Consider the following 26,936-nt stretch of genomic DNA (forward strand, 5'->3'; position numbering starts at 1 on the left):
CAGTGCTACAGAGGCCTATAGATTGGAGAATTTGCAAAGTAGGGAGTGATCATCAGTCTCAAAGGCAGCAGAGAGGTCGTTAGTGAGGGCAATTTTGGTGGACTGGAGGGAGTGAAATCCAGATTGGAGTGGGTCAAGGAGACATAGTAAGATGAGAGAAAGGAGGTGAGATGGTTGTAGACCACCTGATTGAGAGGTTTGGAGACAAAAGGAAGGAGGGAGATAGGGAGGGAAGTAAAGAGACAGTGTCAAGGGATAGTTTTTTGAGTTTGTAAGAAATGAGACCATGTTTGTAGGCAGAGGGTAAAGTACCAGAGAAGGGGGATGATTTTTTAAAAACTTTAAATGATTATCTGTTGAGGTCATGTCTTACATTTGAAGCTCTTTTTTTAAACTTATTTAATTAACTTTTCATAGTGAAATATAAGTGCTGGCCATTTAGGAATACCTTGTATAGCCATTCCTTTCTATTGTACTTGTCATTCATTAAATGCATTCGCTAAATTCATGCACAGTTTATTTATATAAGTGTAGGGAAATTGTCTGTTCTGAAGATAAATGATTGATTGGTTATTTGGAAAGTAATTTTTATACCATAGCTGAGAAGATGGAGAAAATGCCTGAATAAAAATTGGTTGTGATTAGTCATTTCACTATGTGTAAATTCAGATTGTAAATTGAGCTAATACTGCTTAGCTGTGATTTCCAGATGGATTACTATTTGAACCCTGTGATTCTTTTGTTTTTGCAAAGCAACAAAGAGAACCTGTAACAGCAGGGAACCGTGGCATCTCTTGTAGAATATTCATATCTGCTAATATCGTATCCTCTTTCAACATCTCATTTGATTTTCCACATTATAGAGAATAAATTTTATTCTGTGCTTTGCCATCATTCTCAGGGTAAATACTCATTGGTGTCAGGGCTATGGTTCCCCTCCACCTCAGATGACGGCATCCTGGATAGTTGTTACCATGGAGATTCATTCTTCGCTATGGTAAATGCACCAAAAATGTTTCTTGTTGCATTTTGGTGTGTTCAACAACACAGTAAAAGTATCAGCATGTACTCATATTTTTTTTACTATAGAGATGAATGAATTTCCATGGTACATCCATCCAAGGTGTGATCACCATACGATGGATGGAGGAGCACACTGGTGGAGAGTATCCACAGCCTAGCCTGGGTGTATGTAACCACAGACGTCCATTCTCTAGGGTACTGCTCCACATTGTTCCCATAACATTTATGTATGGGTTCACTCATCTCCAGCTAAGAATAGACCTGAGATTCAGACATCTGGAAACAGACTTTGGAGGATGTCCTGAAACAGAGTCGGCTTACTGAGAATGTTAAAAGTGATTCCACTTTTACTGAGGTGCAGACATAAGTGATATCACTAAAGGGGATTCCACCCTAGAACATTGTCTGCAGACATAAGCGGATTCCACCCTAGAACATTATCCCTTAAATTATGCGTCCTCAATTCTGCTACATTCCTCATACAGTTAGCCTTCAACCCTATCCAAACATTGACTGAAGTTCCATGTCAACGTCAGGGGTCTAATCTCAGGACAAATGTCACCGCATGTGAAACACCCTGCTATACTTCTTTGGAAATCTTAGACTCCAGCAAGGTTCTTTAAATTGTTCAATATTCAACGAGAGTAAGACCTGCAAGCCGATTGGCTGGAAGACAATGCCTAGCACAGGATCTGAACATATTGGGCCTGAATCATGTTCGGGTGCAACCTGTACGCAACTTGCATTTAAAAATTGAAGTTCCGTCCGTATTCAAATCAAAACGGATCTCAATATACGTTTCAATCTGAATCTGGGTAGAAGTTCGCTCGGCCTAAACGTCACTTGACGTATGTTAACAGACAGAACACAGTGCAGGATACGCACTTATACTTGCCCTGTAATTGGTGCAAATAAGACGGCTAAAAAAAAATACCCTTGAGAAATCCAGGAGTTGAATCGGCCACATCTATGTCGGCACGTCCTCAGTACGCCCTTATTGTACATTTCCTATGTTTGTCCACCCCTTCACGTCGTAGGCAGTCTTAAGTGTCATTTGCGTAAAGATGTGGATTGCATGCAAATTTTATGTTCATTGAGGTAAGGTCTGTTTCTGAGCCTGCGCAGAGCTATTTCATGCAAGATACGGCACACATCCAAAAACGAATCATTGCCTTTGTGCTTTATCAATGCTCAGCTAGATCATACCCTCAGGTAACTTGTCAAACTACGAGGCATTGTGAAAAACACAGAAATTTGATGAGGCTGCATTTCATGTGGATAAAAGACTATGTACTAGACAGAACTTTTACAAGATGTGCTAAAAGTCTCATGAAAGATATCATCTTGTGAGGTGAATGATTTCTCTAGGATTCCCAGAAACCATTCAGATTCCCTGCATATCTCCAGAAAATCTATTTTTGTTAATTTATAGTCAAGGGACTAGGTTTCATTGAAATAGATTTATTTCTAAAGTATGTATCTTTTGAATTCTGCTTTGTGCAATGGAAATTGTTGGCTAAACCATGAAACTTAATTTGTAAAAAAAAAAAACAATTATGGTGATAAGGGTGATCCTGAATATATCTGCAATTTCTTTCATCCTAGAGCAGGTGACGGGAAAGAAATAGAGGCTCAGGGGTATATTTACTAAACTGCGGGTTTGAAAAAGTGGAGATGTTGAATAGAGCAACCAATCAGATTCTAGCTGTCATTTAGTAGAATGCACTAAATAAATGATAGCTAGAATCTGATTGGCTGCTATAGGCAACATCTCCGCTTTTTCAAACCCGCAGTTTAGTAAATATACCTCTCAGTTTGTGATACCATTTTGCCTACCATTCCTTATTGATCTGCACTTGGTTACCACATTACAAGCTGTTTAAGATACTGCCACTAAAATTACAGCTGTATAACATTGGTCTTTATGACAACTTTTTATTATAACATTTTTGCTGGCTCAGCTAACTGCCTCCAGTATTATTCTCCATTTTGCTCTTTGCCTCCCTTTATTTTGTTACTCCCAACTACACTTCATAGTTTACCTTTAGCTATCGACCTACCTGCCACCTCTCCTATTCTGAGAATATTCCCTACACCTCAAACAACAGTCACTCGGCTTTTAAAGTAGTCCTTACCTCTGGAACTCTCCACCTCTCAATAAAGGTACTGAGTACTGTTTAATCCAATCTGCCCCATGTTGTAAGAGTCTTTAGTTGGGCCAAAATCACATGTATCTGCAAACAAATAAAAACAATAGTGTTTTCTATAGCACCAGGAAACGTTTGATCAAGTGTAATTTTAGGGAAAAGTCTATACATCAAAATTCAAGTATAATCAGAGTAAAATACCTAAGGCAATTTTCAACTATGCAGCCCATATACTATAACGTGAACTTGAACATGAACTAAAACATGTATTAGTGTACTCTTTTGGTCACATGCAGTAATATACATTAAAACAAAAACTACTGTACTACAATTACATACTGTATCTGTATAGGGAAATTGACTCACTGAATGTGTTGAGGAGACTGAATAAAGTGTAAACGTTAATCAGGGAATGTGAAATAGGAATCTAAAACTGGGTACACACCTATGCAATTTTTGTAACGATTTTACCAACGATGGAAAGTCCTGATGAGCGTTTGATTCATGTGTACACCATACTTGCCAACCTTTAAAAAGTGAATTCCGGGAGATCCCGGGCAGGGGGCGTGGTTCGAGGGAGAGAGGAGGCACGGTCAATTGCGTCAGTTTGGCCCCACCCCCGCGACAAAATAATGTATTTGTCGCGGAGGCGGGGCCAAAATGTGAATCGCGTCAATTTGACGAGTAAGTTCCAGTATGCGGGATACTTGCCTGCTCTCCCGGGAGTCCGGGAGACCTACCCAAATTTCGGAAGTCTCCCGGACACAACAGATGCAATGTGTTTTGGTGTGATAAAACACAATCGTGGGAGCGTACATACTTTTGCAATATCTGAACAAACGGTTGTGAATCGTGTGGTCTGCACGGTAATTACATAAATGTGTACCCAGCTTAACTGTAAGTGTATCTTTCCCCAAAAGCCCTGGCTCCTCTTATCAGCTCTGGTTGATCAGGCTACATTCTCAGTAACTCTCCCTCAGTTCTGTTACAGATCTCTCAGTACTGTGAAAATAGGAGACTTTGGATAAAGCCTCTTGATACACAATAATTGGAATACTTACTGGCGAGCTTGTATGTTTAAATAGCACTTACTAGTGAGGTATTTCACCTAAATGTATCAAAAGAATTTACATTTATGATTTACAGATCAATATATTATTAATTTGAGCATATAAAAAAATTAATCAATTGTATTGCCAGCTACAATTTATGTTTGTCTCACTTATTCCAAAATAATCTGTAAACTCTACAGTATGATGAATTGTATGTATATCCGTTGTCTGTTATCTATATTATATACACATCTGTATTAAATTATTCCCAGTATTTTCCATATCATGCCCTATGTGTGCTCTATGTAAATGTCTATATAACCATTTGGCTATGTATAAATAAGCTCATACATAGATAATGTTGCAGCAGAGATATAACTGTACTTTGCACACATCATTGGCTGTATCGGCCAGTTCATCAATCAGCAGTTAGCACAATGTGGGATATCACATCCCAGGCAGTCCCACAGTCTTACATATCTCTGCATATGTTGAAAGTTTTAAACATGTCCGTGACCAGCAGATAATACGGATTTGCTTGATCAGTAGGATTAAGCTGCAATTCTTCCAGCTTACATTTTAGGACGTTACATCTCCTAGACACAGACCTTATTCAGTGCCCTGCTGAGCTCCTCCGTGTTTCTAGAATCAGTGCTAGTTCCAAAAAAAAATAGTATTGGTGGAACTGGTCTACGGACACTTTGGGCCTGATTTTAGAGTTGAAAGTAAAGATTCCCCTTGTGCACAATGAGCAAGATACACGCAACCTCAAATCTAGTGCATAGATATGTTCCGAGCAAAGATTCATTAATCGTCCACTCCAAAACACTCAAAATTTACCTCTTGCAGCTAACGTATTTCAAAATCCAATGCATCTCGTGGGAACGTGCCCATCTTGCGTCTCTCCGAGGTCAAGGGGCCACAACTGCGAGATATGTGCGACTCTAAATTGGGACACATATTTTTACATTATGCAGATGTACTTCTGTACAACTCTCAATCATGGTCCTTTCCGGCTTTTTGTGGAAACAATCTGCCACTCAGCACAAATTTCTTCTTCTGCACATTTATTTGTACAAGGATTACGAGATTCCTCCTAGCTATATTTAATATTATTCTTCCAGCATCCTGCTCCCTCTGCTGTATTCTTTCTATTTATTGCTTATGTCTGTTTACCACATTTATTTTCCTTGTAATTCTTATCACTTTGTGAACTGCATGGCTTCTTCTTCAGGTCACTTACTTTCTCTGCTTAACTTGCAGAAATTTCTTCATGGCCTAATTTTTCTACTTTATCTCTATTTAAGTGGTACTTTGTTAGCAGTAATCTTTCACTTCAAGTGTTTTTTTTCCCCCATAGCTTTACTACATCATACTGAACCAATATTCCAGTTTTGCTCCTAGTGCCATCCCCCACCCCATCACCTTGCTAGTGTGGCTGGTTATATTGGCTGTCTGAACATTCTAGGACATGTGTAGTTCAGAAGTAACTGGGTTTCTTATTGCTACACTGTGCAATCAGACAACAACAACATGCATAGTGACATTAGTGGTTCTCCCTATGCTATTTTCATTCAGGTGAAGAGATCTGGCAAAACATGGCTTCCCAGCTGCAAATAGCAGTTTGAGCAGGTGTTGAAAGGTATCGCTGAGTGCGGTTTTAGACTTTTCAGTTTGACATAACTAAATGTTTGCTTTGTAGGGAACCAAAAGCTCTCTGTATTTTTATTTTTACATTGAATGTAATAAAGTCATGTAACAAGGTCTGTCTTGTTGTCTTTTCTAGGTGGCTGCACCTTTGAAGAACATTATAACACCTGTGGGTACAGTGTGGCTCTGGGTACCAATGGATTTACTTGGGAACAGGTGAACACGTGGGAGAGGCCACCACTGGATACTACTGTACCAACAGGTAAACTTTACCATTAAACCTCAGCGTAACATTTCTGTTTCCTCAATGGCATCTGCTGTCTCATCTCCACCACCTCTACTTTCTTCTCTGTCCACTTTGTATCCATTGCTTTCCCTCTGGTCAGTCTCTGATTTCTGTCTCCCTCCACTAAGTTATCAAACTTCAAACCTTTATGTGATCTACATCATAAGTTTATCGTCCTTCTCTTTTCTCTACGATATCTCACTCTGCAATGCATTGTCCAGGGTCATTCATGCTGGTCAACAGCTCAGGGTTTGCCACTGGACAGAAGGCTCACCTTCTCCTGCCGGTGCTGAAGGAGAATGACACTCACTGCATCGACTTCCATTACCACTTGTCTGGCCGCACCAGCCCTGGCACCCTGAATGTCTTTGTCAAGGTGAATGGTGGACCACAAGGGAACCCGGTATGGAATGTATCTGGGGTGGTGACAGAAGGATGGGTCCGAGCTGAACTGGCAATCAGCACCTTCTGGCCCAACTTTTACCAGGTAAGCGGGAGTCACAACTTGCGTGTGTGCTCATAATTCCACAATAGCATGTATTAAGTCAATCTCACAAGAACCTATAACCTCATGTACAGATTAAGCCAGTGGATTCCAAACTTTTTCAGTTTAAGGCACCCTTAAGGTCTCCAAAGTTTTTTCAAGGCACCCCTAAGCCAAAATAATTACCAAGTAGTCCCCCGCCTTGCTTACCACTGGCCCTGGCCGAGGCACCCCAGGGAGTCTAGGCGCATAGTTTGGGAACCACAGGATTAAGCACCTTTCTCTGTGATGATCGGTTTGATGGAGAGTTTCTCACTCGGCACATCGATTGCGTTCTTCTCCTCCGACGCACACTGCCACTGTAATGCGTTGGAGAAATCGGGGCTATCGCGTTCTCTATACCAGATTTCCAAGGAAAGCATAAGACATAAGACAGGATAGCAGGTTCAGTAACGATATGCCATGTAGACTTTAATAAATATTTATTTTAATGCAACTAAAGAACTGACTGTACACCAATGCATAAAACGCCTTACTTTTAGCAGCGGAAGCTAATCCTTTTTGCCACCTTCCTGGCTTTAGGCAGACACCATCTTGACATTTGCTGACAGTTTGTGTAATTTTCTCTATGTTCTTTTACACTTACGCTCAACATTGGCATTTACACAGTATATATTATAGTTTCTGGTTCTGATAAGTGCACCGGCATAATTACTATTACACATGAAGTGATTTATCTATTTTCAAATGGCCTTTAACATCTAGATATTTCTTTTGATACGACAAAGCCTATGATACATCAGCACATGCATCTGGTGGTGATATTGGAGGCACAGAAAGACATAAACATATGCTGAGTTTGCAGATACCTTCATACAATTGTTTTTCACAACTTAAACATTTTCTGCAGAACATTTCTATAATTGGGAGCCTATAACACATCTCTAAAAAACCACCTGTATTTTTCTGAAATCTTAAGGTTTCTAACTTCATTGACTGCTTGTTGCATTATTAATATGATACATTGGTTAACATCCACTTTATCTCCCATCCATCCCCTTGGTGGATCATATGCGCTTCTGCAATAGATGGGAAGCACAATGCACAGTGGGGTTTGTAGTCTTGTGCTCTGCAGTGCTTAAGTGATGTAATGGTTATCTTCACAACACTACAGCAAACTCATGGGGGACTTGCAATGCAAGGTTTCTAAGTTTCTAATAAAAGACTGTTATTTGCACACATGGGGGTCCTTGTCTGACAACCTATTTGAAGGCAGCCATAAATTCAATACTAATTCAGAGAGGAGTACTAAGGAGCAAAAACAAAAGATCAGAGTGCAGCACATTCTTCTATAGTACGGTGAAAAAAAATCTTATTTATTTTACAATGTATTATTTTATCCAATTTGACTGCAAACTAAACATTCTAAAATGAGATTTCATCCTGGAAGCGAGTAGACACAAAGGTGTTGCCTGATTTCTAAGGCTTTGCAGAGGTTTTCCACAGCCTACCAACTAGGAGATGACATTATGCAGTCATTTCAGTGCGATGTTGCTTCATAATTCTACTCGCCTGAGATGCTGAGAGGCCACGTAGACCGGAGATAGTCCACAAAGGGAGCTGGAAGTGGTGCTTTAACGCACTTGGCACATCATTGTTTTCACTCTTTTACCTTGTATACAGCCTACCTCATTTATTGTTTACAGATTATAAACTTTTAACAATGGGATCAATTGGGGCTTAACATGTCCATTTATCTTATAAAGATAGGATACATTAAAGATTGACACCATATAAAGCGACATCATTTGCAACCAGATGACGGATTAGAATGTTTATTCTTATATAGTACTGAATAATACACATTAAAAATTCAACAATGTAATTACCACAGCTGATATAATCATCCTATATTTTCAGGTATTAAAACCCATTCAATTAATCTCCAGCACGTTAATCCAACACTATTCATGTCTTCACATAAATATATTTACATATGGTTAACACTTGTACCTCAAGATGTTCCATTAGAATAAAATCATATCCATATTATGTACCATTTGAAAATACATGAAGGAGCAACCTTTCAACCGTCTTTGGACTCTTTATTAACTCATTTTTGTGAATCCATAACCTTCCCACTCTTTCGCCTGAAGAGACAAACTAACTTTGTGGGCCCTGGACTGAGGATGAAGTAAAAAAAAGCTATCAAACCTCTAAAGAAAGACAAAGGGTCTGGTCTCACGGCTTCACCAATAACTTTTATTCCTCCTTTCAATCAAACTCATTCTCTTTTATATCGAAACTATTAAAAAAAGGCACTGAAGGAAACTTCCCCTAAAGTAATACTTTAGGCGCAAATGATCACAATACCTAAAAACCAGGCAAAACTCCATCTCTCACTCAGAACTATCATCCAATCGTTCTGCTAAATTCAGACATTTTCACTAAATTAATTGCCAGCAGATGGAACGCTAGTCGTCCCCAGCTTGTAAACCAGGGGCCTGATTCATTAAGGATCTTAACTTAAGAAGTTTCTTATTTCAGTCTCCTGGACAAAACCATGTTACAATGCAAGGGGTGCAAATTAGTATTCTGTTTTGCACATAAGTTAAATACTGACTGTTTTTTCATGTAGCACACAAATACTTGATAGCTTATTTGAACACTGAAATTTAAAGTTGATATTTGTGTGCTACATGAAAAAACAGTCAGTATTTAACTTATGTGAAAAACAGAATACTAATTTGCACCCCTTGCATTGTAACATGGTTTTGTCCAGGAGACTGAAATAAGAAGTTTCTTAAGTTAAGATCCTTAATGAATTAGACCCCAGGTTTGTACTAAGTCGACAAGCCCCTGACAACAAAGAAATAGTCTGTAATGTAATAGCACACCGTAGCGCTAGTTTCAAACCTTTAGTTTTGCTTTCTCGAATGCAGAGAGAAAGCATCTGACCAATTACACTGGGGATACTAACTGAATTTGCTTTCCTGGGTTCCTTCCTGCAGGCATTCATCACACTATATAACAGTCAGTCTGCCGAATGTTTATCAATGGTTCTTTATCTTCTATTTTTGTGATTTTGAGCAAAATTCTGCAAAGATGTCATCTATTTCCCCTCATCTTCGCTCTAGTAATGGAACCGCTAACAGAGAAGATATGAAAATCTGAATCAATCTGTGGGTCATATATAGGCAGCAGTCATCATAAGCTTTGTCTAAAAACAGCTAGCTAAATTTTTCCTTAGAAGACCTCATTTGGATCAGTAAAGAAAATAGACTACCCAAGAGTGTGTTATACACAGTAGAAGCCAGGGACAAAGTGTTAACTCTCACTCAAAATGTTATCCTCCCTTCCTCCTTCCTTTCTACCCTGGCTCTGTCCAAGCTAATTCCGGGATTCCAAATCACTTCCTGTTATAATTATGGAATCCTTAAAATTCAAGATTTATTTGACAACAACACCTGTCCTTTTCCCAACTCCCAAGAAAAACACCGGACTCTATGCTTTTTGCAAACGTTTCCAATGTGTCACTGGATCCACTCCCAAGTTTGCCCTACCCCTACTTTAAAACCACCTCCTTTGTGCCGTCTCGCCAAGCTCATACCTAGATCCTACAAGGGCAGTGTCACCTCCTGGTATAAAATTGTATTCTGTCCTATTGATGAGCACAAACTTCCAATACAAAGCAGATGGGAAACAGACCTCCAACTATCTCATACTCAGGGGCGCATGCAGGGGGGGTTTCCCCTCCGCTAACGAAGTTGTGTTTATTTCACAGCTTTTTTTGAACTTTGGAAATGACTTTAGAGAGAAGTGGTGGAGAAGGATCTTCTCCAGCTCTAGTAGTTACAATAATGTGTCTGGCTACATATTCATCATGGGCTTGGAGGTATGATGGGATAATGCTGTAGTAGAGAGATCTTGGGTGGGAAATCAGTTACTAATTAACACCTGATTGACTAGGTTGAAGTCCTCAGACCACTATTGTATTGTATACAGCACCGCCGCGGATGCTTTTTTGACAGCGCCGCGGCTGCGATTTATTACAGTGCTGCCGAAACTAAGCTGGCGCAGCAGCTCTCTTGCTTTGTTTTTTTTTTGGGTGTGGGTGGGAAACCTTCCCTAAAAATCCTGCATGCGCCCCTGAGACTCTTACTGGGAGGCAATCTATCAAAACTCTTTTAAAATGTCCAAATGTATTAACCACAGTGACATTTTGGTAAAAAGTGGTCAAAATTCTCCATAGATTGTTTATGATGTCAGTGAAACACCATAAAATCTGGGGTGACGTGATCCACATCTTCTGGTCATGCCCCTACTGCAAAATCTGTGGTTTGAGGACTTCGACCTAGTCAATCAGGTGTTAATTAGTAACTTATTTCCCACCCCGAGATCTCTCTACTACAGCATTATCCCATCATACCTCCAAGCCCATGATAAATATGTAGCCAGACACATTATTGTAACTATTAGAGCTGGAGAAGATACTTCTCGGCCACTTCTCTCTAAAGTCCTTTCCAAAGTTCAAAAAAAGCTGTGAAATGAAAACAATTGGCTTTAAAAACTATTGTTCTTTCTCCTCCCCCTCACTAAATGGCATAAATAGTTTGTCTATTACACTGAGCACCTCACCTTGTCCTGATTCCATTTCTAATAGACACCTTTGTTCGAACTGTATCAATTCTTTTATTCTGCTAGCTAAATATATTCCATTGTTATATATCCCATTGTTATGTATTCTGCAATACCTTGTAACCTAATCCCCCTCCATGCTCACCCCCAACTGTTTTTGTCTTTCACTAAGTTCTTTTTTGTTTGTACCCATTATTTGAACATTTTCAATAAATGTTTCTGAGTTAAAAAAAAAAACACGAAGAGCTCAGGGTCCAATATAAATGTATCCATATAATATTCAACAAAAAACAAAAATGCCAAACATAGAGTAATAAATATGAAAAAATATGAAAGGTATGTCTGTAAATGGAAGGAGGCAGGATATGGAAACATCAGAAATAAAAACAATATAGTGTATGTATGTTTTAAAATTGTGTAAAAATAGAGGGTTAAATAATTATGCATACCGGAGAGATTATTCACTTTAGCATATAAAAATAATCCATATGGTTACCAGAAAGGACTGACAAATTTTAGATTTTCAAACCTTTGATTTGGAATTAAAGTTACGTTTATACTTTACTCGTACATTTACATAAAATACATGAGGCTTATCTGCAATCTTTAAGTAAAGATGTCCACACGTTTGGTAAAGTCTCTGGCCAGGAGAATAGCCCCACGATCACTGGAGAGAATGCAGCGTTCAAGCGGATATACGTTCCAGATGGAGGCCCTACGCGTTTCATAGCATGTACTTCCTCAGGGAGTATGGGAGATAACATACAAATGGCAGTTTACATAGTGTTCCTCATTAGTCCAGTGTCCAATCAAACAAGAATGACAATTCCTAGATATGGCTGTTACTTCCTGTATCTAGGAAGTATTGTATGTATATCACATCCAGACAGGTGCATAGTTAATAAATAACTGTTAGTGTTTTACAAGTAGGAATATATACAGATACAATGACAGGAGGCCCTGCTCGAAAAAGCGTACAATCTAAGGGGAGGGTAGGACGGACAGAGACGCAATGGTAGGAGGAGGGAATGGGGAGAACGGAGGCAGAGACGGAGAGGGGGGGAGAGGAGAATGAAAAGGAGTGAGGTAAGAGGGGGACAGGAGGGAGGGCAGGAGAGGGAGGGGGGTAGGGGGAGGTGCTTAAGTCTCCTGGACAAAACCATGTTAAAATGCAAGGGGTTTTCTATTTTGCACAGAACTTACATACTGGCTGTTTTTTCATGTAGCACACAAATACTTGATAGCGTAATTGTACACTGAAATGTAAAGTTGATATTTGTGTGCTACATGAAAAAACAGACAGTTTTTAACTTATGTGCAAAGTAGAAAACTAATTTTCACCCCTCGCATTTTAACATGGTTTTGTCCAGGAGACTTAAGTAAGAATTTTCTTGCCTAAGTTCCTAAATGAATTAGTCCCATAGAGTGTAACATTAAAGGAAGTTAGCATTATCAAAGTCAAAAAATGTAGTTGACATAAGCTGTACTTCTGATACGTAGGTTCCTGTACACTGGGTTTTATGGAGAAAATCACGGCATATTTAAATAATAAACCCAAGAAGTATACCCAGACGTGGGGAAAAATTTATCAAGCTGTGGGTTTAAAAAAGTGGAGATGTTGCCTATAGCAACCAATCAGATTCTAGTTATCATTTATTTAGTACATTCTACAAAATGACAGCTAGAATCTGATTGGTTGCTATAGGCAACATCTCCACTCTTTCAAACTCGCAGCTTGATAAATTTACCCCACGGTGTCTTTGGTTTTTATACCACAGATCTGCCCTTAGGAATAGCCCTGCTCTTACTTATTATATTAACTTATTCAGACCACCAGTGATAGCCCCCAACCAGTATTCACCACAACATATCTTGCCCCAATTCTCCCTCACCATTGGCTTTTTCTACCCCCCCCCCTCCATTCCCCTAGACCCCACTAATTATACATATGTCATCTCAATCCTGATATGCCACTTATGCCATAGTACTGCTATTGTCCTGCATTTAAGGCTCATTGCTTGTGTATGTTCACTGCTTACAATGGTCTATCTTTAGATATATTGTACTATAATTGCACATTCTTATGTACTGGCTTTTTCTGTATGCTTTTATATGTAAATGACAATAAAGAAACTTTGAAAAAAATGTCAATCATATGTAAACGCAGATAATTCTACAGTACTTGTATAACCATAGTAATATACATTTATTTGCAGTGGCACATTCATACTATTTACAGTAAATTGTTGCCATTGTCATATGTTTCCTTGTCGCTTATACATTGTGCACCTAAGGCATTATTGATGAAAATGCAGATAATTCATTTAATATAACCAATTACATGACTGAGGCACTAGGAGTCTGTGACATCACAGAAGCAGACAGTAAGCTGCAAATTTCCACAAGCCGAATTGATGTCAGTAGTTCCTAACTAATAAATAATAACCCGTATTCTCATGGCTATTGATTCAGCCCATAAAAAGGATGCCTGCACTGTGTGTAAGTGAATGGTGTATATCCTTTTAAAGAGATGTTATTGAGTGAGGTTCTTATACATTCTTTGTACAGAAGTGTGAAGATTTCCAACTATGTTGTCCCTTTGCAGATTATATTTGAAGCCGTCTCCGTTAAGGATAACCCCGGATATATTGCTGTGGATGAAGTTCGTGTTCTGGCTCACCCATGCAGTATGAACAATTACTACAGATGATACCTTAAATGTTTCACTTCTCCGTTATTAATGTTTCATTTGCATTTCTCACTCCCCTTTCTTCAATGTGACTTAAACCTTCTCTAAAATGTACAATTATGGTTTTCCTACTTAAACTCATTTTAGCCAACTTCCCTCTGTCACCCCAATATCTGGTATCCATTTAATAACCTCTCTTATCACTATGGGGTCCATTTATCAATGGGTGAAACTTCCCAAAATCTGGCAAAAAACAGGAGTAAACATGTACTGTCACTGTCTTCCTATCACTATCACCATCCTGGTGATAGCCGGGGTTCTGAACGAGAAAAAGGCTTTATTACGTTCGATTTTCTGGTTGTTTTTTTGTTTTTGTTTTTTTGCTTTTTTAATAACTTTATAATTTTATTCTTTATACGACTCTGGAATGCCCAAGTCCAAGCTTCCAGTTCCAGTGTGGATGCACGAGCCGGTTCAAGCACACGCAGAGGGTCCCTGCAGTGGCCTATAGATAAAAAGTGCTGAAACCCGCTTAGCTATCACTGCGATTATTCTCCCGCAGAAAATAAAGGACAGAAAATACATTTCTTTATGTACACTGATATATATTCACCAACCAATTGCACAGAACCTAGAACTTTCTCTTTTGCAGATAAACCCTTTATTGTATGTACTTGTCATTTTCAGGTTATTAGTTTTCTTATCTGAACAGAAACATGCAGAATATTGCTGTATCTGTTATAACCAACCTTTGATCAAAGCAGAAAAATATATTTTGCTGATTATTTCATACATTTCATACAAATGGTAAAAAAAATCCCACTGAAACTGGACTCATTTTTGTCCTACTTTCATGTATTTCCATCACCTACTTTCTCTTCCTTTGCCCTTGTACTCTCCCCTCTACAAACATTACACACATTTCTCTCCACATTCGTCATTCCCCCCTGAATGTCATCATGTGTCATGTCTCACGCTAATATATATCCTGCTTTGTGCTTCCTTACTCCTCTTGGGATGACAGGGTACAGGACCAAATACTGATTGCCGCAGCTTTTATAGGGTGGTATAGAATTTCTTTAGTGACAGGTTGCCCCCGTAAGCAGTTAGTAAATCACTAAGGGTCATTTATGATCCTGCAAAAGAGAGTTAATACAAGTCAATTGCCATTTATTCACCTACTTCTAAATGACTGCCCTATTTGTTCTGGAAAGCACTTGTAGTAACTGCAGTTGTGCAAATGTTGTGCTCTTTTTCATTGGAGATATCAGGCATATGGTACATTACTTGCTGAATATTGGTTAGGCATAGTCATGTGCCTCTTAATGTTCCCAATCCACAGACAACATTTTGTATTACATGGTGAGCTATTTAAATGACCTGAGATGAGACTTGATCAAGCAGCAATTTAGAAAAAAATGTAAAACTTGGGGCGGTCCACAAATGACCATATTCAGGAGGTTTTACATTTGCCACTAGATGCATTTCCATCTTGAATCGTAATGTCACAAATAGTCACGCAAAGCATGGTGGCAAGTCCCTACAGCAGAAAGTTGGAGTGTGCCTTGTATGTGCACTGCGGTCAAGTGGATAGGCAAACCGAGGGGGTTTCTAGTGCCTGGAAACCCCCCTCCAAGCCTGGGGCACTGTATAATTGAGGTGGCTGGACCCTGCCCCCACTTCACACAGCTCTGCTTGAAAAGGGAGAGCTGTGTGTACCTAATAGTAGTGCATACAGCATTGCCCATGTATATTTTAGGGATAGGAAGAGTTGAAGGGCAGCCAAGCACTGTCTAATATTATAGCCACGCCCCCATGCATGCTGGTCACGCCCACTGGTGGCGTGGTGTGGAAACCCCCCTCTACAAATCCTGCGTTTGCCCCTGAAGTGGGTGCATTTGTGCATGATATAATTCACTATAGCTCCTCCTTTTTGCAGCTTGACCCTTACTGACTTTTTACAAATTCTTATTTTACATATATTTGTTCATCTGTGAGTAGTGCAGCAGTTTGATGGGAAAAATACATGTCTGCTAACTATAAAAAAAAATGACTGTCAGAATACATTTATATGTATTTATACCGCTAATATAGATATGACATAGCATGGAGCATCTGGTCCACAACGGCGGCTATCGGGCTGGAAGAGTAACCCTAAAAGAAGCTGTCTCTCGTGAAATCCTCTCTAAAACGTGCTCTCTCATTATTTCCATGTTTCAGTCTCATGACACAAGATTCAGTGTCTTAATAAGACTGCAGTGAGGCAGAGGGGGCTATTAGGGCCTAGGGAGAGGGGATTTCTCAGCGTTTAGAAACCCCTTCAGTCTAACGGATATGTGTGTGAGGCACGAGCTTATCTCTGCTGTGGTTGGGACTGAGAGACTTATAATAATTGTTTGTTCCAACAGTGGAGACAGATTTACAGACCTAATCTAAGGCGTGTTTGTGTGTTAGGCATTCAGAAAGTATAAGTCCCTTATGCCTGTTTATTACTAAATGTTGGGAGATACAAATCTTGTTGTCTGTGTTCTAGCAAGTAATAGGTTCACGCAATAATTTCTTCTGCATGGAGTCAGAGACTAAAATGTTCTTATATATTAGGAGAAGTGTCTAGAAATGTATCACAGATATGTTTGTGTATTAGGATTGGGTAAATGGTACCTGTGAGGTGGGAGGTAAATGTCCTGATATCTGTGTATTAAGAGGATGTGAGAGGTACATGTCCTGATGTCTGTGTATTAGGAGGATGTGATAGGTACATGTCCTGATATCTGTGTATTAGGAGGATGTGAGAGGTACATGTCCTGATGTCTGTGTATTAGGAGGATGTGATAGGTACATGTCCTGATGTCTGTGTATTAGGAGGATGTGAGAGGTTTGTGTAATGATTTCTGTGTATTAGCAGGAGGTGAGAGGTACATGTCCTGATGTCTGTGTATTAGGAATAGGAGAGAGGTACATGTCCTGATGTCTGTGTATTAGGAGGAGGTGAGAGGTACATGTCCTGATGTCTGTGTATTAGGAGGAGATGAGAGGTACATGTCCTGATGCCTGTGTATTAGGAGGAGGTGAGAGGTACATGTCCTGATGTCTGTGTATTAGGAGGAGGTGAGAGGTACATATCCTGATGTCTGTGTATTAGGAGGAGGTGAGAGGTACATATCCTGATGTCTGTGTATTAGGAGGAGGTGAGAGGTACATGTCCTGATGTCTGTGTATTAGGAGGAGGTGAGAGGTACATGTCCTGATGTCTGTGTATTAGGAGGAGGTGAGAGGTACATGTTCTAAAGTCTGTGTATTAGGAGGAGGTGAGAGGTACATGTCCTGATTTCTTTGTTTGGGAGGTGAGAGGTAGATGTCCTGATGTCTGTGTATTAGAAGGAGGAGAGAGGTACATGTCCTGATGTCTGTGTATTAGGAGGAGGAGAGAGGTACATGTCCTGATGTCTGTGTATTAGGAGGAGGTGAGAGGTACATGTCCTGATGTTTGTGTATTAGGAGGAGGTGAGAGGTACATATCCTGATGTCTGTGTATTAGGAGGAGGTGAGAGGTACATGTTCTGATGTCTGTGTATTAGGTGGAGGTGAGAGGTACATGTCCTGATTTCTTTGTTTGGGAGGTGAGAGGTAGATGTCCTGAGGTCTGTGTATTAGAAGGAGGAGAGAGGTACATGTCCTGATGTCTGTGTATTAGGAGGAGGAGAGAGGTACATGTCCTGATGTCTGTGTATTAGGAGGAGGTGAGAGGTACATGTCCTGATGTCTGCGTATTAGAAGGAGGGGAGAGGTACATATCCTGATGTCTGTGTATTAGGAGGAGGTGAGAGGTACATGTCCTGATTTCTTTGTTTGGGAGGTGAGAGGTAGATGTCCTGATGTCTGTGTATTAGAAGGAGGAGAGAGGTACATGTCCTGATGTCTGTGTATTAGGAGGAGGAGAGAGGTACATGTCCTGATGTCTGTGTATTAGGAGGAGGTGAGAGGTTCATGTCCTGATGTCTGTGTATTAGGAGGAGGTGAGAGGTACATATCCTGATGTCTGTGTATTAGGAGGAAGTGAGAGGTACATGTCCTGATGTCTGTGTATTAGGAGGAGGTGAGAGGTACATGTCCTGATGTCTGTGTATTAGGAATAGGAGAGAGGTACATGTCCTGATGTCTGTGTATTAGGAGGAGATGAGAGGTACATGTCCTAATGCCTGTGTATTAGGAGGAGGTGAGAGGTACATGTTCTGATTTCTGTGTATTAGGAGGAGGTGAGAGGTACATGTCCTGATGTCTGTGTATTAGGAGGAGGTGAGAGGTACATGTCCTGATGTCTGTGTATTAGGAGGAGGTGAGAGGTACATGTCCTGATGTCTGTGTATTAGGAGGATGTGAGAGGTTTGTGTAATGATGTCTGTGTATTAGGAGGATGTGAGAGGTTTGTGTAATGATGTCTGTGTCCCCCATCACCATGTTTAAATTGATTGGCTGATTTGGGAAGAACAAATAAGGACATTATATATTCTGCTTATGCGATGCCTATCTCAAACGATCTAAAAGTGTCCAATTTAATAATAATTATATATGGCCAAGTTGGGTACAGACAGTTGTTCAAATTGGATTGCATGATAGCCAACATTAGAAAGCAGAAGACAAAGAAATATACTGTGTTTAAGGTGTCCTTGTATGTGTAGTACCAATAGATAAGATGCATGTCCCTGACATTTCTATAAATGACTCTGCTATTCTCTGATCTTTTTATGGTTGCTTTGAAATTGTGCCAGGCACTCACAGAATGAGCAGTAATTCTCAGCCTGTGGCTCATTTAGGAGGCTGTACAGACAGCATCTATACGTTTAGTCTCCTAATAACTACATCAAGCCAGAGCTCTATAAACTAAACTGTTTGTTACTTTAAAGGTGTCTGCACTAATATCACTGTATTTGTCTTTGCATTCAGGGAACGCTCCCCATTTTCTGCGCTTGCAGAACGTGGAAGTAAATGTTGGGCAGAATGCCACCTTCCAGTGCATTGCAGGAGGGAAATGGTCTCAACATGATAAGCTCTGGCTACAGGTAGGAGAAAGCAAATGAGTCAAGCGAGATTGATTGGAATGCAGACAATGTGGATAACCCAGTAACTTAAGTACACAGTGGAGATGCGTAAGGTCCACCTCGCAATGCAAAAGCAGCTTTTTGCCCACTGTACACTGTGCGTCTAGGTTTTTGCCAAGGCACATGGGTTAGATCTTTCTGCCCCACTGCACATATTGGTACACTTATAGGTTGCGTACAATCTCATGACGGCAGAGAGTAAGGTACATCTTGATGAGTACTCGGTGCACATGCTAAAATAAAGGTGTTTAATGCTGTGCATCTGCTGCACTTTGTAAATGACCTTCACAATATTTATCTATTGCAATGTTTTTCACAGTGGAAGATAACAGATACTGTTGTATCTTTTTCATATTAAAAATTCTCTATAGTCATTGAATGGAACTGAGAAAGCAGATTGAGCATACATCAGTGAGATCCCCAGTACACTGAAAGTCCAGCTATGCCAATAGGGGAGGGCTGGCAAATTTTAGCCCAGGGGGCAAGACTCGACTCAGCAGCCTATTTTAAAGGGAAAAGAAATGCAGGTTGCTCAGTGACCCAGCCCAAGGTAGCCAGCTATGGATGCCCCCCTGCCCTCCAGCCCAGCCAGCCCCTGTATGCCAGCACTCAGCCAGGGGACATGGCATTACTAGGGGAAAGGGCAGCACGATCTTTGGCCAGGAAGCCCTAATTGGCACCTATTTAAAAATTACAAGCTACAGTATTTATATTTACCAACTTAGCTTATTAAAAAAAACGGGTACTAAGATAAACAGCCCTGAAAAGCAACTTGTAAATTGTAACTGCTGGTTTTCAATAATCTACTTGTCAATTGAGACTAGTAAGAAAAAATAAATAAAAAGAGTTGGTAAATGTTTTAATCACTGATCAGTCGATCATCTTGGGCCTGATTCATTAAGGATCTTAAATGAAGAGGTATCTTATTTAAGTCTCCTGGACAAAACCATGTTGCAATGCAAGGGGTGCAAACTAGTTTTCTGTTTTGCACATAAGTTAAATACTGACTGTTTTTTCTTGTAGCACACAAATATCAACTTTAAATTTCAGTGTACAAATAAGCTATCAAGTATCTGTGTGCTGCATGAAAAAACAGTCAGTATTTAACTTATGTGCAAAACAGAAAACTAGTTTGCACCCCTGGCCTTGTAACATGGTTTTGTCCAGGAGACTGAAATAAGATACCTCTTCATTTAAGATCCTTAATGAATCAGGCCCCTTCTGATGATTGCTGTGCAGCTTACCATATTCCATGTATGAGTAAGTACTAAACCAAACGAAAACTGCTGAAATATATTTTTAGTGGTGACAAAAGTACATTCACATACAATGCTATAAAGTTAATATTTGTTTTTGAAAAATAAAAATAATTTCTTTGAGCCTGAAATGTCAGCAAGTGTGGGGGCTTCACTATTCACCAAAGGTGGCTGTTAATGATTAAAATTCATCCTTTTTTTTTTAATCGTTCCTAGCTGAAAATGCAGTTGGGCCGAGATTTTTATGTGCTTGTGGTCATCAGCCGTCCACACTAATGGGGCACCGTGGGATAGTGAATCTGTGATGGCGATAAAGCTATTAGTCATACAAAAAATTATGCATTAAGTAATAGCTAAATATTCTTGTAAGCGAAAAGCATTTTTTTGCCTTTTATTAACTAAGCATCTGACCTGTAAAGTATATTTTTTTGCATGTTCTCAACTTAGAACTTGCATATTCACAAGGATGGATACATCTGCGCTTAAGAATTAGCATGCAAATATCATCTTTTTGTGCAAACATGACAATTTTATATTGCCTACTATATGCAAAACCATGTTCTTATTTAAAGACAGCTAAGATACAATATTTATATTGCTGACTGGTAAGGCTTGGAGAGTAACCCCTGAATCACAGCAGATTGACAGCTTAGTATTTTTAGTAGCTAGTTATTTTGACTTCAGGTTTACAAACTGGATTAGACAAGCTGTACTTACCGTTCTGCTGACAGCAACGGTATGACTGATTGTGAGTCTTTATCTCTATTTTGCAGCAGTGGAACGGGCGCGACACAGGCCTCATGGTAACTCGCGTGGTAAATCACAGACGGTTCTCTGCCACAGTTAGCGTTGGGGAAACTGCTCAGCGCAGCATCAGCAAATATCGCTGTGTCTTACGTTCTTCTGGTGGTTCGGGAGTTTCCAACTATGCAGAACTCATTGTTAAAGGTGAGGAAATGGACATTGCTTGTACCATTGACGTTTAGCCTTGACTGTATTCAGAAATAAAAATAATGTTTTCATGTACTATAAAATTAAATGTAATTAATCTTTGCAGTGTGTTTACTTGTATTAAATTGGCTTGTTGTCCTGCTTTTCCTGGTGTTAGCGCATCCATTCCCATGACAACTTTTATATTTGTAACCAGATATGAGCTGTTCCATATAGCGAAGCTACGGGGCAGAAAACTACCTTTACCTTTCGAGGTAGGGGGCTGCCAGTCATAAAGCACCCATAGGGAGGGTGAAGGTGTATAAGGAAGTGACTTTTTGACTAAATGGTAACTCAACCTAAATAAAAGATTTTCACAATAATACTTCTTTGCTCGTCTCGAGTCCTGAAGATAATTGCTGGTGCTGGAGTTGTATCAATCACTTCTTGTAGACTGACAACTGGTAGAAATTTTACAATGAAAGGACAAGCTTTGGCAGCTGCCTTGACAACACTACCACTTGTGCTGGAAACTTTTCAATTCACCAACAAAGCGTATTTGCCAAACTGCATGGACCTCCGCAATCTTCTAGTCCGGGGGATATATTTATTATAAAAATGTTATTGTTTTGGATTTACCCTCTGATTAAGAGTTGTCTAGATTTAGACAACCCCCTCTCTTTTAGTAGTGCCACTGCACAGTTTGTGTATTGGAGAGAGTGCCCCCCCACACACACCCTGGGCCGCATTCACTACCTCATTGCAGCTGGCAAAACTAAGCAGAGGAGGAGGAGCAAAGTCCTTTCCTTAAGGCAATGTGTGGGTAATGTAAAGTTACTTAGTCTGTAGCTGTTTCATTATTGTGGTTCCTGTTTGGTCAATTCAATCAGGAGCCACAATAGTTTCCAGTCATAGCTGGGGACAGCTATGATGCTTCAATAGTAGCAGGATTTTCCTCCTCCTGTGACCATGGCCAAAATACCAGGGGTCCAGGCTTTGCGTGGCCATTAATTAGGGGAATCTATTAAAATAAAGGGAGAGAATGTGTATGGTTATTTTTTCCTTTTAACATTTTCAAATAGAAAACTGAGAATACTTAGCGACAGACCGTATCAAAGCTATAAAGATCTTCTCTTTGGCTATATCTAAAATCTTGACCTTGTTGATCATTTTTGTTGTTGTAGTTATTAGTACTTTTGTATATTCTTCTTTCATTGCTTTATCTGTCTCTATATTTCCCCTGTCTTCTATTCCCATAACTCTCTTTCTTTTCTTATATTTTTAAAGAGTATTTGTCTTCCTTGTTACTTCCTATGAAACCTTTCCTTCTATCTATAGATTCCCCTCGCTCACACTTGCCCCTTCTGAGCGTCACCTTGATCTACATTTCTCCTGGTTCTCTCCTACTGCTCTCTCTCTCTGTGTCCCTGTTGTCTTTATTTTACACAATGTGTAAATCCCAGCAGGTATCCCGAAGTCTCATCCCCTCCTGCCGTCTTCTCACTTCCATCTTGAATCTCCGGCTGTGCGTTACAGTCTTATTATTATTGTCTTCATTTCTTCACAGCCCCCTACTGTCTTTTTTTAGATTTAATCTAATACTTCATTCCTGTAAGTGTCAGAAAAAGGTAGTGGGAATGAGACTACGGGATACCTGCTGGTTATACATTTATTGGGGGACTAATGAGAATGAGAAACCAAAGAGTCATTGGAACACTTAAAAGTGGAAATACAGGGTTTCGGTTAGTGGAGATTTTGTAGCATATAAAGCAGAGATATAGGGGAAAGTTGCCAGATTTCAGGTGGAGTTTCAGGAAATAGGCAGTGGTGGCGTTGTGAAGAACAGGTTTATTTGGATGAAGGTATAGTGTGCTTTGCCGAGATGTATATGTACCAAAAATGTTGCCGATTTAGAGTTGCAAGTAACTTGCATTTGCAGCCTCCTGCACCAGGAGAGACAGATCAGGGGCATAGATATGGGAGTTTAGTATAGTAAGGGACAGGTTTCATATTGTACACCCCCTGGGGAGGCAAACTAGCTAGACTGTCTGCATGTATGGGCAGCACGGTGACTTAATGTTTAAGGTTAACCCTTCTGCCTCACAGCACTGGGGCCATGAGTCCGATTCCTGACTATGGCCTTATCTGTGGGGAGTTTGTATGTTCTCCCCGTGTTTTTGTGGGTTTCCTCCTGGTGCTCCGGTTTCCTCCCACAATCCAAAAACATACTAGTAGGTTAATTGGCTTGTATAAAAATTTACCCTAGTCTCTGTGTGTGTGTGTGTGTGTGTGTGTGTGTGTGTTATTAAAACTGTAAGCTCCAATGGGGCAGGGACTGATGTGAATGAGTTCTCTGTACAGCGCTGCGTAATTAGTGGTGCTATATAAATAAATGATGATGATGATGATGTCTATAAATGCCTCTTAGGAGGTATATATTTTGCCCTTACCCATGAGCTGGTGTAATGCTATGTGCTGATGATGATGACAGCACCAGCAAATATCTTTACTGTTTAAATAATATAAAAAAGCAAACTAGCATGCTACTCCTCCCTCAAAATGAATAACCAGCATCAGTGCCATAGCCTGGGCTGGTTACCACTAAAGCAGGGGGCTAAGACATATTTGCCAACTCTCCCGGAATGTCCAGGAGACTCACAAATTCTGGGTAGTTCTCCTGCAGTCCTGGGAGAGCAGGCAAGTCTCATGCATCCTACACAAAATTACGTGATTAGCGTTGAATCGCGGCATTAACCTCCCTTTACACCCTATTCCACCTTACCACCACACCCCGTCCCTGGGATCTCTCGGATGCTGACAACACAAATTTGGCAAGTATGGGCTAAGAGCATTATTTCCCCCTGCCAAACCTGTAGTCAGTATCAGGATTTGGCAGGACAGGCTGGTCTTTGTACTATAATAATGAAATCTGCAGTGTTGGATCTCACTGCCATAATGTGACCCAGCCTCAGCCTGGTTAACAAGGGCCTGAAGCAACTAGGAGAATCAGGACGCAAATTAAGTGCACATCCCCGAGGGCGAATCGGTTCTACCCTGAATAGCACTGGGACTCCTCCTAGCACCCCTGCCGCGGTGGATGACAAGGTAATAGTTATAAGTCAAAAATAGATTAAACACTGATGCAGAACTGCAAGTCCCAACAAGCACTATCAGGCATTGGTATGCTGGTGCTTAGTGCCCTGGTAGCTGGAAAAAGAAATTAAAATAAAAACATCCCAAACTCCTTGTTTACTTTTTTTAAAAAAAAATCTAAATTCATAGGGGATCCCCATTCCTGAGGCAGTCCAAAGGGAAATGAGAATTTTTGTGAAGGCTGGGGGGGCTGCTGTGAGGGACACAGAGACTGCAGCTATAGTGAAAGGAGCCGTTTCCTGGACTTGTGAGCAGATTTGAAGGGTCCTGCAAATGCAGGAAGTGACTTATTGTGGAGGCAACTCTGAGCTGCTGTAATAATGGTAATCAGACAGTGTATTATGCGGAATATGGTCAGCTGTGGAAGCATTATAAGATCTGGGGTTCAGTTATTATGACCTATATGGCACTTGATCTTGGTAAGGACTAAGATGAGCTATGCACATACTCTAGCGACTTTGTGACTCTGTCATGTGACAGGGGTAAGAGGGGACGTGGTGACGTCTTTGGCTTCACCATAGCTCCGCCACCACTATAAAATGGCAAAATTCACTGATTCACTGCATTGAATAGTGTGGGCAGGGCTTAATGACGTGATTGCACTCAGCCCCCCGATATTTAGTGCCATGAAGTTCAGCATTTTTTAGGATCTAGGATGTTTGCCTACTCTTCCCCCCGAAATTCAGGAGCCTCACGGAAATTGCGGAAGAGTAGGCAAGTATGTCTATGCATAAATATAGTTAAATGAAGATCTGGGCTTGATTTATTATGACTTATATGGACAGTTAGGGCAGACATTATGGGCCTGATTCATTAACAAACGCTTAAAGAATGTAATGTACGTTTTTAAAAAAAACGCACATACATCGGGTATACGCACGTCCGTGTTCAACAGGGAGCGGATCAGAAGATACGTGCACTGATGAATTTGGGTGTAGGTCTGCTCAGCTCTACTACACAAGACACTGCAGAATACGTAGAAATAGCTCTGTGGAACATCAAGTCACAAAAGAACACACAGGAAAAAATAATATTCAATTAATGTCACTGTCACAAACGCCCAGCCTGTCCCAGATACAGCAATCTGAACAGCTGGCCGTGACTGGCATCACCTTAGTCACTTAGCAATGAATACACCTTTTCTGCCACCACAAAGGATTTATTATGGTGTTCTTTCATTTACCAAAACCACTTATTAATGTTTCATACTTAAATCACATACACATGTAGCATGAGCCTCCCTGGGCTTCGCAAGTTCACAAAGAATCACGGAGAATACACTAGATTAAATTTATTTAATTCTGAAAGATGTTTCCAAGGCTTAATTACAAAAAAAGGTTAATGACAAGACATACAATAAATTTGCATAAATAAGTTTCAGAAAATAAAATAGGAAATAAAATCAGAGTGACTACTTACTTAGTTAAGACTTGGTTTGTGAGGGAACACAGTTGAGAAGAAAGGGACATTTCAATCTTGATAGACCCCTCATGAAAATGCACTATGTAATGTCTAAAGCAGAAGATTTTAAACCCTTCTTACAGGCTCTTTACCCCCACCTTAGGAATTACATTTTAAATTGAGTCAGAATGATTCCCAAAATGACACAGAGCTTTCCGAAGTAAATTATCTATCACTAAGATATATGTTTGGGCACCTCAGATAATTTCTCACCTCTGCTCTGCTTGATTGGCTAGATGGTTTACAACTTTGGGGTTTCAAACTCCTCCGAGATCCTTATCTATATGGCTAGTTTCAAAAGACTCTTTGTTAATTGCACAGGTCACCTAGGTCAGCCAGCAAAGCATACCTTGAGAGGTTACATAAAATTTACACATTGTCATACATGAATTCAACAGAAAATAACAATCAGTCATTAAACATACTACATAATATAGGCATTAATGGCAAAACATAAAAAAAAAATTAAAAAAAAAATGTTCCCCATAAAATTCATTTATTTGGGTGTTCCTAATGTCTATTGTGCATATAATACATTTTTACAGTTGCTCCTGAATGTAAACACATGTTCTAGCATGCATACTTAGCCGCCATCACTAGTAATCGGCATTTACACCAGACCTGTAGCTGATGCAAGTGTTACAATTGAAAACCATGTACCTTTGAGATGGCCAAAGCTTGAATTGGATGCTGCTGCGTGTAACGGGTGCCTAGGGAGAAAAGGTCACACAGACTGCAATCCCTTCCCAATACCCCAGGCACTCACCCGATCCTGAGGGACAACTCCGAGACACATCATACCTTTATCCACAGCAATCCAGGAGCCACACCTCATATCTGCTCACCCTAGTACATCTGCATTTAGTGGGGCCTGATCTTTGGTTTCTTCATGGGAAGATACTACCCTGGGCCACCAGTATCCGCTAGTACACCGCAGGCCTCTGCCTGCCGCCTGGAACCCCAGCCTCTAAGTCCCTACTTTAGGAACTCAGGACTTTGTTGGTACCCTTCCGGACTTAGTTGAAGGGGCCCAATACGCCATCAACAGCCTAAAATTAACTGCTCACA

The 26,936-nt window shown here is 40.2% G+C and overlaps 1 protein-coding gene across 8 annotated transcripts in view; it reads left to right on the forward strand.

Annotated features, from left to right (window-relative positions):
• Positions 1-26,936, forward strand: part of PTPRT (protein tyrosine phosphatase receptor type T) — a 190,047-nt gene that overhangs the window by 89,740 nt on the left and 73,371 nt on the right. For all 8 annotated transcript variants that reach the window (XM_075177592.1, XM_075177598.1, XM_075177593.1 and 5 more), the window contains exons 2-6: positions 6,009-6,134; positions 6,380-6,645; positions 13,886-13,967; positions 18,914-19,029; positions 21,098-21,272. In XM_075177592.1, the coding sequence (XP_075033693.1) occupies positions 6,009-6,134; positions 6,380-6,645; positions 13,886-13,967; positions 18,914-19,029; positions 21,098-21,272 (765 nt within the window). The remainder of the gene's footprint in view (positions 1-6,008; positions 6,135-6,379; positions 6,646-13,885; positions 13,968-18,913; positions 19,030-21,097; positions 21,273-26,936) is intronic.

Source organism: Mixophyes fleayi, chromosome 6 (assembly GCF_038048845.1).
Source record: "Mixophyes fleayi isolate aMixFle1 chromosome 6, aMixFle1.hap1, whole genome shotgun sequence".
NCBI lineage: Eukaryota > Metazoa > Chordata > Amphibia > Anura > Limnodynastidae > Mixophyes > Mixophyes fleayi.